This window comes from Electrona antarctica (assembly GCF_951216825.1).
Source record: "Electrona antarctica genome assembly, chromosome: 6".
NCBI classification, from domain to species: domain Eukaryota; kingdom Metazoa; phylum Chordata; class Actinopteri; order Myctophiformes; family Myctophidae; genus Electrona; species Electrona antarctica.
The window spans coordinates 33,344,002-33,359,065 of record NC_136811.1 but is presented as its reverse complement, the minus strand read 5'-3'; the positions used below and the strand labels follow the sequence as shown (position 1 = coordinate 33,359,065).

General features: G+C 38.7%; 1 protein-coding gene across 1 annotated transcript; it reads left to right on the top strand.

The window, feature by feature from the left end:
* Positions 1-1,384: 1,384 nt before the first annotated feature.
* On the top strand, positions 1,385-7,345 carry gpatch4 (G patch domain containing 4). The gene is made up of 7 exons (XM_079502665.1): positions 1,385-1,614; positions 1,692-1,765; positions 2,137-2,229; positions 2,351-2,464; positions 3,408-3,523; positions 5,375-5,425; positions 5,546-7,345. The coding sequence occupies exons 1-7, from the start codon at positions 1,536-1,538 to the stop codon at positions 6,345-6,347; spliced, it is 1,329 nt and encodes a 442-aa protein (XP_079358791.1). The 5' UTR covers positions 1,385-1,535; the 3' UTR covers positions 6,348-7,345.
* Positions 7,346-15,064: the final 7,719 nt, after the last annotated feature.

Sequence of the window (15,064 nt, the reverse complement as noted above, 5' to 3'; positions counted from 1 at the left end):
ATGCCTGTGTGTGCCTGCATGTAACTGTGTATTTGTCTGGGGTAGTATGTAAGTATTCAATCAATCAACCAATCACACATTGGTTGATTGATTCATTGATTGATAGCCTACAACAGTATACTTTAATCGTTATAGTTTTATAATAGTTTGCAGAATTACAGTACATTTCAAGCACAAACTCAATACAAAGACTGTTAACTGTGAGTGGACGACCCAATTAAGCATTACACTTGTTTACAAGTTCAATTCATCAAAACATTTAGAGACGTACAAATAGACACTTCTATATAGGCTAGTCAAAGAACAGAACAGGAATTCATCGTGTGTGTGTGTGTGTGTGTGTGTGTGTGTGTGTGTGTGTGTGTTTGCCGTGCGTGTGTTGACTCAAGGTCTTCAAAAGTTGATTCTTGCTTTCAGAATGTATAGGACCTGCCCTACAGCTTAAATGGACTATTCTATACAGCAGTAGCATGCACGGGGCCTTCCTCAGCCAAACACAATAGCTTTCCACCGACGGGTGTTTTTCCTGTGGCTGAGTGGTGACAAAGATAAACTGGTCATAGATGCCCAGCACACATCCTCCTTGTCACATGAAAACAAAAATGAGGGAAAATAATAATATTTTTTTCCTGTAAGGCAGACTTGAGTATAGGCTGCAGCATCATAATGCCTGCTGCAGCAGCTGCTGCATTAACAGCTCACACATCTCAAAGTGGAACATAGGCTATGTTATATTGCTGTTATTATGCTTTCTTTATTTTTCTTAATAGCTTTCAACTTATGTTCATTAAGATGAAAGGCCTTAAGATATGCCTGCATATAATAGATAGGCTACTTTAACATCACCCTTTAATAGTGTTGTTCACTCTTGCACTGTTGTTGCATGATGACATCACTCTATCACACACGTGGTTAAGATTGTCCTCGTAGAGTAGAGTGACCTCACAGTTTGGCTATGCACGCTGACGCTGTAGCCTACAGACCAAACTGTATATAGATGAGTCGACGAGAGGACACAATTATACAACAGCTTTTGTCAGTTTTAACATGATCAGCCAGTTACTTTGTTTTTTTTATTGTGCAGCACAATATTGCCATCTAGTGTTTTCCAAGAGACATGCACTGAAGCCTTCTCTTTCTGCCCTCATCTTTTCTTTTTTTCTCCTTTCTTTGCTAAGTGACGTGGGTTTTATACCCCCTTGCCCCTTTGAACCAATGAAAAGTACTAACAAGAGCTAAATAATAACTAAATAATACCTACATCGATTATCGATTGGCTCAATTTGGATTTTGGAATACAAGAGGAACACACACCGATTAACGCTGCTTCACACAGATTTCCATGAAAAGTAACGGTTTTGGACCAACAGCGACGTCACGGCGTTCAGAAATGAATGAACCGAAGAAGAAGGAGCCTATTGACGTAGATCCGGTGTCATGTCAGCCGTCAGTAGTTGCCGCATGTTCTTAGTAAATAGGACAGAACCTTCCCAGATGCCAGTTTGCTGAATTGCTTGTACCTGATCATTTTATAGATGGCAGAAAATGCACAAGAGAAAGGTCGCGGATTTAAATTTGGAGAGCAGCAGCTATTGCGTCACGGTTGGGAACAAGGTAATAATAATAATATAGCATTGTCATAAAAGCCTCCTGTGTGTTATATGTTTATAATCGAACCATTCTGTTCCCAGGTAAAGGTCTTGGACGACAAGAGAATGGGATCTCAGAAGCTATCAAAGTCAAAGTGAAATGTGGTAAAGGAGGCGTGAGTATCAATCAGTTTTAGTCAAGATTCAAGAGATTAAAGGACCACTTCCACGACCAATTGGTCCTCACTAATGTTCATGATAAAATAGCACAATTCTATTTGCCAATATAAGTGTCAGTGTGTGAGATAAGCCTGAGACTGCAGTATGTTAGACAACATGTACAACGACTATGTTGGGTAAAGGAGTATTGTACAGGTGAACATGTATTCCCTACTAGCATCGTTCCTTACGTGTACTGTAATATCACAATGAAATGCATTCACAACATTAAGACTACTTTATACATACAGTATATTTGATGTAGAGTAGTAGTAGTATGTTCATTTTTTAATGTGAAAGTTATATTAAGTATATTTTCTTAAAACAGGTTGGACACAAAGAAGGGGAACAGTTCACCTTCCATTGGTGGGACCATGTATTCAATAAGGCGTCTGCCAGCCTACAGGTGGAATCTGACCAGGTAAACCATACCACATCAAATGATGTGTACAAATTAGTTATAGGCACAATATAATGTGACATAACACATTTATTTAATTGTAATACTGGGATTTATTTAACATTTTCTGTGTCTGTTCCAGAATGGTGTTTCAGTAAAGAAGATGGTGGAGGAAGAGGAAGCTGGGATGATCTCCAATAAGAAACCAAGAAAAGCCTCGCTGGCTAAAGCCAAGCTGTATGGATGCTTTGTGAAGGTATGCTGCCCCTTTGTGGGAAGAAACGTTTGTGCTAGCTTTGAAAGTCAGGCTAAGAATGTAATCCTGTTTGTTTAGTTGTTTCATTAACTAGCTATAATTATTCTTGCTATGCCTTTGTATACATTTCACATTTGTATTTATTTACAGTGTTGTGCCTGAGCTGTTTTCTTTAGTGTTGTTTGTTTGTCTGTTGTTATGTTCTTGTGTATGTGTGTTGATTGTCTTTATTTTGTTAATAACCAATAAATATACTTTATAAAAAATAAACTAGCTATAATTATACTTAATCATGATCATAATATCGTCCGAGTTGTCAACATGCCTCTTAAACACTGTCACCAAGACAGTGTTGTACGTCTTTATACAACAATTAGTTCCAACCGCACATTGTGATTGACCAATAACCAGAATACAATCACCAGTAAAAGTATCACTCTTTGATATGCTGTGGACCATGCCAGCTGGCATTTAGTTGCCTTTAAAACAATGGGGAACCTTTTAATGGAATACTATTTACTAACCCATATTTTTCCCCAATAGATTTAACAACAGGGCAACGCCACTGCTTCACGTTTTTTTGCAACAGCACAGCTGTGCTGATGATAAACAACCTCTCATGTCTTAGTGCTTTAAATTAGTCTGCATGGCAGATTATAAGCATGTAATGGATGGCTGTCACGTCTCTGTAGGCTACTCATACTTACTTGACAGGGGTCCCGCAGTTCTCTATATAGTATATACTAATCTGTTCCCTCTATACCAAAGAGTCTATACCAAATCTCTTGTGATACGTTTGGAGCTTGCAGATTTAAAGTGTCTACTGTACAGTTCATGTGGTTAAGACTGAGTGTATAAAGTGCTCCTTTCAAAGTAGTTCTTGACTGACGACTCAATTACACCTGTTAGTGATGATCATTGGTTTGGACTTTTATTCTCTCAGTCAGCCACGCTGCTGTCAGGTCAGGAGCTGCCAGAGCCCAAAGCCTCTCATTCAGACGACAGCACCAGCAGCTCAGATGACGAGGACCAGAAACTGGACCTCTCCAGTACCACCAAGTAAGATTTACCTAGATACCAGATTTTTGGGATCTGATGCCAAACCAGATATTTTCTTTTTGGTCAAATCTATTCTAATTATTTAAAAAAAAACGTAGATATCTTTCATATAATATGGTATATGTATCTGAAGGTATAAGGGTTTATATAATTTTACGACTGTTGAATGAAGGTGTTTATGTACACAATGACCAAAATAAAAACAGAATTTCAAAAACGGAAAATTCTAAAATAGCTGATCGACTTGTAGATCTGCTAAATCATTTGAAAATCTCCGCCTATAATGTCCCAAAGTAGAAATGCCAACATGAAAGTGATAACCGATCTCATCAAAAAAGTCAAATAATGGCTGATGTATTGGCCTGACCCAATATAAGAGTTTCCTCTTATTTCTTGGTTTTGCTTTTGCTTTGAAGCTGAATAGAGTGTAATAATGAGAGTAACTTTTTTGGGTCCATTCTGGACCTCTTATTTACATTTTCATATAATTATGTTACAAACACTTTATTTACACCAAATTGTAATGGTACAGACAGACATAATGGAGACAGTACAGCCTTTAGGTTTGTGTGTGTCATGCAGAGATTGGGCAGCAGGGAATCCCTGCAGGTAGAATGGTGCGTGTGCTTTCTGGGCAGTTTGATAGTAGTCTAGTCCTGCAGTGAGGTCAGACAGTGGAGGGAGTGGCCTGTGATGTAGAGCAGATGTTCACTGTGCTCAGTTGTTGTTGGCATTATTTGAATGCTTCTCAGTGGTTCTCAACACTCTGAGTGTACAAATGGGGACCAGTGCCCCACTTTGAGAACCAGTGATTTAGATGTATTAACTTGACACTATGATGTATAAAACCAGCTCAGTGGCCTTGTGGTTAGAGTGTCCGCCCTGAGACTGGGAGGTCGGGGTTCGATCCCCGGCCGGGTCATACCAAAGACTCTAAAAATGGGACCCAGTGCCTCCCTTCTTGATACTCGGCATCAAGGGTTGGATTGGGGGTAAGTCCCTGCGACATACTAGCGTCATGTACAGGGGGTGTACTTGTACATCAAGCTCCCTCACGCTACAGAAACAGGAGATAGGCTCCTGCCCTATATGGGCCTCATGGCTCGGCAAGGCTACTTACTTATGATGTATAAAACTGTTTGTAATGCTATTTGGAAAGGTTTTATTTTATTATGGATTAATTGGCTTTTTTTTCCTTCCCCCATCTACCCAATTTATTAATTAAATCTATTCCCCCACATTTGTAATAGTCCTTACTGCCAACCCCTACTTTGGTTTGGGGGAAGGTTTCGACCACGACATATCTCCTCCAATACACATGGAGTGACCAGCCACCTCGTTTCACCAGACAGTGAAGAGTTTCACCAGGCAGGTGTAACATGCTATCCCAATCCAGTTTTGCACCACCCTGAACAGACCTGTCCCAGTCATGAATGCTGCGACAGAATTCCCTTCCCACCCTCAAACATGGCCGCTTGACCACCAGGCCATAGTTGAATTGGGAGTGGGCGTGGCCATTGGTGAACGGGTAGAGAACCAGCCTGGGAAACAAAAGGACCCAGTTTCGATTCCTGGCTTGACAATGTGTCGGCGTCCCTGAGCAAGTCACTTTACCCCTAACTCCTGCGCTCAAGTCACTTCGACAGCAATCGTTCTGAACTGAATTTTCCTGCAACATCTAATGGGTCTAAATTAGTAAGCCAAGGTGGATGCATTGTGGAATAACCAGTCTCCACAGTGGTGGGCAGGAAATGTACCCCTTGGCCAACCCAGCAGACACCCACTTAACTGGCTTTTGTGATGCTCATTTTTATTTTATTTTGTTTATAATATCCTTAAATCATTTAACAGGCTTTCTGATGCCGATCTAATGAAGGCTTGTGGAGGCCGCACTGCTCACAAGTAAGTAGTTTGTATTATTACCAATGACGGATAAATCTATGCTTTATGATACTTAAACACTGTTAAAACATAAATTGCCATAAAAGCCTTCTCAATTAATTCAATTTGATGTTTCACCAGAGGAGCCAGGCACGGCTTGACCATGAGCGCCAAGTTAGCCAGACTAGAGCAGCAGGAGGCAGAATTCATGGCTAAGTATGACAAGAAGAGCCAATCCGTAAGCTGCACCCCCAAGTGTACCACACCCACAGCTGCTCGGAGCCCTGAGAAGCAGGAGAAGGTAATACTGGAGACTAAGAAAACCAGGAACTCTTCAGAGGAAATGTATGAAAATAGTATAAAGGGTGACACAGTCACTGACAGCCATGAAGCGGAATCAAACAAATCCAGAAAGAAGAAGAAGAAAAAGAAGAACCGTTCAGATGTTTGCAATGGGGAAATTACACAAATTATTCCCATTGAGGAAGAATTGATGCTTGAAGAAAATGGAACTGCAGGCCAAACACCGATAATAAAGAGGAAACGCAAAAAGAGTAAAAAGAGCGACAATGAAGAAATGGGTGACATCACAGTACATACAGCTGAGAGTATAGTAGAGGAGGTTTTGTCAGAGCAACACAGCCGCAAAAACAACAAAACAAAGAGGAAGAAAATTAAGTCCTCCAAACAGTGTGAAAGGCATGTAGTGCCTGAGGAAGAAGAACAGATTAATGACGCAGATTTGAGCCAAGCAGAAAGTGCCCACCATCCTGTTCCGAAAAAGAAAAGCGATGCCGTAAATATAGAGGAAGTGTGGAATGAGTCTAAAGACGATAAGCAGACTTTACAAAACGGTGTCTGTGAGGAATCTATGCCACAGAAGAAGAAGAAGAAGAAGAAAAAGTGCAAAGATGAGAGAATCAAGCCTGATTCAGATAATTAAAAAAATTGTTTTGAACTGGCTGATCGGGTGGTTGATTGTTTTCTCAGTGTATCACACAGAGTGTACCTCAGAGGAGGCTAGAGGCACGGTTGGAACTCCCTTCTGCATGTACCGCAGAAGAGGGTTGCATGATTCTTAATGCCGTTATTGGATTACATGATTTAATAGCAGATTTTTATTGTGCCTCTGTGAGCCTGATGGATGGGGGGATGGGCTGTACAATGTTCAGTTCATCATCATCATCATCATCCTTCAAGTGCCCTCGAGATCTGCGACACAAGCTGCTTCCACTGGTCTCTGTTGCTCATTGCCACACCAAGTTCATTCACAGTCAGTCCTGTGTCCCTACTCAGAACATCTGGGGCAGGGTAGTCTCCACAGAAGAATATCCGAAATGACCTGGTCTTTTGCTCTGTGGCAGTGTCCAGCAAAGCGGAGTCTTCTTTCTGCCACAACAACTGAGATGATCAATGTTATTAACCCTTGTGTAATGCTGAGGAGACCAGGGGCAACAACTGTCCAAAATTGCTTCACGATGGAGTAATTGTGAAACACAAAATCACAATTTTGAATAATTTTTAATTGTGCAAGCCTTCTTCAGAGTAAATCCCACTCTGTTCCTCTTGGTTCAGTTCATGTTTTAGCATAATCAACCAGTGGATAAATTGTGTCTCTTATTTATTAATCACAGAAGACCATCAACTATATTGATTTGTGCCAAAGGGTGGGTTAGAAAAGAATGACAAACTGAATATTGAACATTCAACAAACGCATGTCTAATGCACAAGGGTGAAAAGTGCCAGATTTCATAATGGAAAGGAAACCTCAACTGCCAAGAATTCAGTGTTGCCCTAGATTGATGACCAGTTGGTCTCAATGCATATTGCTGTGGTAGTGATTGGATAGAGACAATTGTTTATTAATTGACCATTGTACCACTGTTTTACAATGCCACAGATATGAAACTTATGAAATGTACACAAATATTAAATTAACTTTAATTTTACTTTGCAAGACTTTGTTTCATTCTTACAGTAGTTGTATTGTATGACCATTGTGGTGCAATTATTTATTCCCAAATCTGTGGTGTCATTGGCCTTTGGGACTGCCTGCTGGTCAAAATATCAATATTGTGAGACCGAATATATGACATTATGGTCTATGGATAATGTGATAATGCATGTGGACTTTGCATTAGTCCAACATCCCATTAGTCTGACTACGTGGCTGGTTAACACTCACCCCATGGCTGCCACATGCGGTTAGGGATAGGATTAGTAGTATGGTCTGACTAATGAGCAGTCGGACCAGTGCCACGCTTCCTATTAAATGCAATGTTGTCTTTTTAAAGTGATGTAATTTACCTGGCTAGAGCAGTTGAGACGAATAACAGTCCCAAGTCCATAATCTATTCTGACCCCTCCCCGAAAAGGCCTTGACCCCTTATCCATCATTTAAACATTATGTATAATTATTGTGGACTTGGACTGTTATTCGTCTCAACTGGTCTGTTGCCTGTGTAAACATTTGGTGAAAGCACAAATGGTCATCCCCACAATATCGTTACTAATTTTATATCAATATTGAAGCGTTTGGTCGAGATAAGAATATATGGTATTTTATTTTTTCCATATCGCCCAGCCCTAATAATTGATGACATTTGCAGCTGTTTGGGAAACAGTGGTCTAGAATCTAGACCACATTCATTACAAAATTGTGGCGGTGCTACTGCAGCACCATCTAGCTGTGGTTGTCAAACAAGCACCCGAATTTCATGTCTATGGTCATGACATTACCGTAATGTATAAAATCTGGATCTCTATGGTTAATTGCTTTAGAAACCATTTAATTCACCATTTGTATGATATTATTGAATACAATACAACTTATTTATACATAGTTTGTATTATAGAAGTGAGGGAAAACAATGCATGAGTTTATTCTTTCCTAGAGTAGGCCTACTGTAACTAAATCTGCAGAGGTGTACAGAAGCCTCCTCACCTATATTAACACAATAACACAGTTCCCAAATGGTGCGCTCAGACAAACCGGTGGTGTCTATCAACCTGCTGTCCCTAATATATTTTGGGCATGTTATAGGCAAACATTTGTAGTAGTATTGTAATATTTACAACACACACACGCACACAAAAAATAGCAGATCTACACTGTAGATAATTTGCTAGTACAGGTATGCTTAGCTTTTGAGATACTGACTCCATACAAGCAAGTTATTATAGGCCAGTTGAGGTAACATGTCTCTGGTGTTGTGACTGGAGGAGTCAGGTCTCAGTCTGACTATAAAGGACAGTTCAGATCAAAGATTTACCACATGAAGGCTCCTTGAAAAACAATCCAAAATTTGTAAATTGGCCTATTACCATCTATTACCCTAACCCGTGGTGGCCACAACATTTAATGTTGACATACAACATGTCAGTGATTTAGACTAGAGAAATGTGTAGCCTCCGAGAACGCAAGCATTTTGTTTTCAAAGAGAAATGTACAATGGTTGGTAAGGTTTATTTTCTGGCAATTGGATACTAGAAACTGGGCAGAAATTACCCATGATAATTTGATAATATGCATGCAACATTCATGACAAATATTATAATTTGCATTGTACATTTCATATTCTAGAATACACAATAACAGAATACATGTGGTACGTACAATTTTATTTCAAAACTCAAATCAAAACTACAGAGAAACAACATTCTGTAGTGTGAATACATGTTTTGAAAAAAATATTCATTCAAAAACTGTCACAATATGCTAATTTGACCTCATCAGTGGTTTTGTTTCACAGATGTACCTATTCTTCATGTTACAGCCTGGGTTGTTCCAGTTGGCCAATGGCGGCTTCTTTGAGATGGTTAAAGTGCAAGCACTATTACCGATTGATTTTGCCCAATACCTATAACACAAACCAGTGATTAGCATGGGACGTGATGCCATTAATATAAGTATAGTAGGCTATTAATAATATAGTTTTAAGAATATTCACATTATCAGCCTAAGGTCAGACGTAGTGTAGTACATTGCCTTGGACTATTAGACCTGGCCTTGGAATGGCATGGCGGAATACGGTTTGGTGAATAGTAAATGCATATGTCTTGTTGAAAAACACAAAATGGGGTATACTACACAGCCTTTCTTACCCCATTGTTAGATTGCTTCCATCAACCCAGTGCCTTTGGTCAGAATGGGCAACTCTGGTCAGGCCAATCCAGTAACCATGCCATTCATCGAAATAGAAATTAGTATGATTATTGATGAACTCCTGCATGGAAAGTATATAATTACAGCTTTTCACACATTTCTTAAAACCTTCATTCTGAATACTATACATTCACAAAACGCCTGAATATTCTGTCAACATCAAACAATCACCTCAAAACCATTGTATCTGTGCTCAAAGGCAAACAGTGCTTTTTATAGATAATCCACATAGCCAGTTAATACTGTATATAAACACTAGATAATGTATTGTGAACAGCATTCAGGGCTTGTATAGTATTTATATAAAAATATATTATTGTAAATAAAAAACACCATGACATTTCTTTTTATATTAATGTTATATTATCATTGAAGTTGTAGTGTTTTGCCAATTATTTGGGGGCCCACTTGCAATATCCTCATGGCCTACCAGTGGGCCCTGGCCCACAGATTGAGAATCACTGGCATATAGAGGGTAACCTGACTCCGCCAGATGGGGCAGCAGAGAGTACACAGGGTTCCCCCCCTAGCAGGAGGGGGGGGACCCTGTGTACTCTCTGCTGCCCCATCTGGCGGAGTCAGGTTATATAGAGCAGGGGTTCTCAACGTTTTTGGCTGGGGACCCCCGGAAATGCTTTGGCAATGTCTCGGGACCCCCGCCCCGCCCCCTCCCGACCCCCAATATAAATTGACTGCTACAATAACCTTAAACCATTTTGGGCGGGAACCCCTTTTGGTGTTTTAAGCATTGTTATAATTTAGCTATTGAAAAATAGCAGATCTTGGCGCGCTACGAGCTTGTAGGTCTGCTATTTTTGAAAAATCGTGAAAATAAAATTTAAAAGGAAATCTTTTTTTTTTTTTTTTTCTTTTTTTGAAAATAATTTGGGGACCCCCCAAAATAATTTGGCGACCCCCCGAGGGGTCGCGACCCACGGGTTGAGAACCCCTGATATAGAGGGTACAATCTATTAGCTCACCTGTTCTTCTAGGCTTCCTATAACAACCAAATCGGCTACTGGTAAGTTTTTGCAGAGTGTTTGGCTTGTTTTCCAAGTTTTCAATGTGTTGCCTGTTGAAAATAGGTAGCAGCTGGATTGGAACAGAACCCAGCCATCCAAACAAGGCTTACATTCTGCATGACATGAAAGAAATAATTTTAGTCACCAAGTGCAATATCTCCAGAAATTACTCTTAATATGAATGCAAACGTTACTTAATAAAATAACTCAATAATGTGATACAAAGTACAACAACACAAATATTGTTAATTTAAAAAAATGCGTTGCTTCCACTAAATAAAATATGCCATATGCCACAGACAAACAGTCTAAATAGACTGCAGAATGCTGTGATTGACAAATCAAACAAGCATTCATTCAATCCTATAATAATTCCATTCCATTCTTCCATGCATAGTACAATAGGTACTTAATGACATAAATATGACAAAATAAAATAACGTAAAAGAATTGTGTTTTTGTACACAGGCCTATGTTTTATAGGCCTATCTATATTTATAGGCCTATCTATATTCATGCGGTACATACAGTATACAGTACTGTCTTCTAGTCCATTGCATAAAATAGCTGATTATTATAAGTTCTAAAGGTTGAATTTATTGAAATAAATAATTGTTTTATAACATAGTAAAGAGCAGTCAACCCTGAGGATATAGCATAATACAGTATGTGCTACTGTAAGTGCTTAGACAATAAGCTTTTCACCTTTTTGTGGGCAGTATTTGCTTACTGGAAAGTTGTCAAATTCAAGGATAACCCCAATTGTCCAGTCAAGGCTGTCTCTCTCCCCAGTCAGGTTCACCACTCTTCTCTCTAAGCTGGTCTGTTGTGCTATTAGCTCCTGATTTTGTGCTGTTAGCTCATGGTATTGTGCTGTTAGGTTGGCGTATTTGGCATTGTCTGCAGAGATGACCGTATTGACTATGAATGACAACAGGGACAGATGGCATGTCATTATCAATGAATCACAGTCAGTTAATTATGCCATAATTACATTTACACAAACATTTGAATTTGAACTCACAGTAGATGATGACACCGATGGTTGATACCAACAGGACAAAAAGTATCCCCATACATGCAGCCAACAGATGGAACTGCTTCATGTGTGCAGCTCGTTCACCATCTACTTTACCAGAAATTATACACATTCAGACTTAATTTCCATATTGCTTACTTATACTTTCTGTCTGTCTGTCTGTCTGTCTGTCTGTCTGTCCGTCCGTCCGTCCGTCCGTCCGGTCCGTCCGTCCGTCCGTCCCGTCCCGTCTGTATCTAATATTGCATACCTCATAGAACCCAGTCAACTATAGTTTACAATTCATTGAAGATACAGTCTGGAGAAATATCATATTTATGAAAAGTAGTAGCCCCTTTGATTTGAGATTGTATAACATTGTTAATTCAACAAAACAGGATATGATAAATATTATCATCTTTTACCTGCAGGCACAGAGGGACTGTTCACATCCACATGTGATTTAACTTTGACTTCAGCATAGACTGTTTCATCCTGTTTTGTTGCTGGTTAACAAAAATATGAATAGAGACATATCAATCAGTTGCCATTCAGGTATGCCTATTGGAATTTATTGTATAATGAAATTAACCACTTAAACCCCAGCATTCGGATTCTGGGGAATACCGCAGAAAATATCAGCTATTTTCAGTGAAGATTTTTTTAATTTGTTGAGTGAAAACAGAAAAGTCACTAGTTGGCCTATAGAGCCCTGAGGGACTCTTGTCAACCAATGACAGGGTTGAAGTGGTATTAAACAAACCCTGGTCATTATCCCACAAGGAATAGAACTATGTACAGTACACTTATAAAGTAAAATACAACAGATTCAACACCGATAAATACAGTAGAATCAACTTGTTGGAGAAATCACTTTAAAAAAATATATAATGTTGATCAGACACTTACATTTTGTAGATGGAACTCCATTATTAAAAACGACTGTTGCGTAATTAAGTTCTTCTTCCATCCTTCAATTTAATGAATAACAATATCAAGTTTACATAATTTATCACAGCTCGACCTGAACAGCAAGTGTTCAAGTCTTATATTATGTAAAAGGGGCATTCCTTGTATACAGCAGGTGTCACAATAGAGAACGGTTCCTCTTTAATAATATATTACAACAGTCCCTATGTACTGGCAATGTTGCAGAGCACACATGATTGGTTATGTTTGATTGCACAGTATTTTAGCAATGAAGCAATGTGTTTAACAAATGACAGGAATTGGTTTCAGTGCAATTCGAAACTGGCCCCTGTAAAAAAGTTACCCCCCCCTTTTTTTTCTCCATACTGTACAAGTTTTCCACTTTTTCACTTTAACTATATATGACTATTTCTTTTTTTGAGCACAATGCTCTTCCTCAGACTCATCTGTCTGAGCATCCTTATTTCTTATTATTGTATACTACTCGCCGCTCAGCAGTTAGCCCCCCAAAAAACACCCTACCATAACACCCCTGTGGACAATTTAATTTTTTTTAATCTATTTTTGTATGTTAAATGTATTTATTTGATACACTGCATACTATACGTATGTATCCATGATATGGACTCTATACAATTTACTGTAGATTAAAACAGAAACATTGAATTATAACAGCGATCTCATCACCAGGCAGTGACCAATATCATTCAGTAAATGCACCCACCAGCCACCATGTTTGGTATTTATGACATGTAAGATATGAATAACAAATTGTTTCTGTATGTGTAGAAGACCATAAATGCTCCAAACAAATGTTCATGTAGGAAATACCTTGTTATTTGTACTTTTATTTAACAAATCAAGGCATGATTAAGTTGCACACTTGCATCCCTGCAGCCCTGGTGTGAGATATGATCTGGACAACAGATGTAAATATGAAGTTGAGGATAACATTGACCACTGTGTCTTAGTCATACTTCTCTCTCCTTTCTTTCGTAATCTTTTTTGTCATCAGACGGACAGCTTGGTCATATACTTCTCTCTTTGTTGACGTTTTGTTAACTCATCCTCCTGCCGTTAACCCAGTGGTGGAAAGTACATTTACTCAAATAATGTTTTTCTATTTTTATAAAGTATATTTTTTGGTTTTAACAAATTTAAGGACAACAAACAGACATTACACAACAAGAACATAATAACAAACAACAAAAGAAAAGAAAGAAAAGAAAAGAAAAACAGCTCAGGCACAACACTATTATAAATAAAAAGATTGAATATACAGAGACATGGCAAGAAAACAATGAACCATAATGACAATAGAGGGTATGCGCATGCTTAAAGTGAATGGCACATCGAGTGGCAAATCGAGTGGCAAAGCAACATGCAAAGTGAGTTTAACATTTGTTTAATGCAATCAGATATGGCTTTTCTGTGTGGATGTCTGGGCTGTCCAGGCCAGAAAGTAGTTTTTTGCCACTCAGTAGGCGTTCATGCATAACTTCCTGGTTTGATGATGATGTCATGCGCATACCCTCTATAAGTGGCTTTTGAGTTTTGATAGACTCCCATTCAGGAAATACATCCATACAGTATATAAATACATGTATTAAAAAGGCAGACAATACAGTTATCATAGGCACCAATGGGAAGAATGCTGGCATATAAGATATCTAAGGTTGGCACGGAAAACCTCCAAGTACTGTGGCAGACAATGTTGGTCCAATATGATCTAAATAAGGGTCCCAAATTTTGTAGAAAGTGTCCAATTTAGAATGCAACATGCATGTAATGTATTCACAAGGAATACAGTCCATTATAATGTTATGCCATGATTTCTTTGATGGAGCAACATCCTTGATCCAAAACAAAATAATATTTTTCCTAGCAGCAAACGTTAACAAGTTGAACAACCTCTTATGTTTGACATCAATAACATGATCATCTGGGAGACCAAGTAAAAGACACAACGGGTTTAAATCGATTGGGACACCAAAAATAACAGAGAGTTCTGATACAATGTCAAACCAATAGTTCTGAAGCTTCACACAGGACCAAAGACAGTGAACATAATTACCAATCTCTGTCTTGCATTTAAAGCAAAATGGGGACGCACTGACATCCATTTTATTCTTGAGAGCAGGAGTTATATGTATACGATGTAATATTCTGAACTGGATGGATTTAGTTTGGTTACAAACTGAAATCTGTTTTGCATAGGCCCACATATCTGCCCAGTCCTCATCATGAATAGAGACGTCCAGGTCTTTTTCCCAGGACTGCTTAGTAATCATTAGGTTTGGGCGTGGCCTATATGTGGAAATGCATCATGACCCAAGGAATCCATGGAAAAAGATAATATGCATGCAACATTCATGACAAATATTATAATTTGCATTGTACATTTCATATTCTAGAATACACAATAACAGAATACATGTGGTACGTACAATTTCATTTCAAAACTCAATCAAAACTACAGAGAAACAACATTCTGTAGTGTGAATACATGTTTTGAAAAAAATAT

Excerpts from the sequence above, each read along its gene's own strand:
- gpatch4 (XM_079502665.1), top strand. The coding sequence starts at position 1,536 with ATGGCAGAAAATGCACAAGAGAAAGGTCGCGGATTTAAATTTGGAGAG. Across the intron at positions 1,766-2,136 it reads TGAAATGTGGTAAAGGAGGC|GTTGGACACAAAGAAGGGGA; the intron begins GTGAGTATCAAT and ends TTCTTAAAACAG. Across the intron at positions 2,465-3,407 it reads TGTATGGATGCTTTGTGAAG|TCAGCCACGCTGCTGTCAGG; the intron begins GTATGCTGCCCC and ends TTATTCTCTCAG.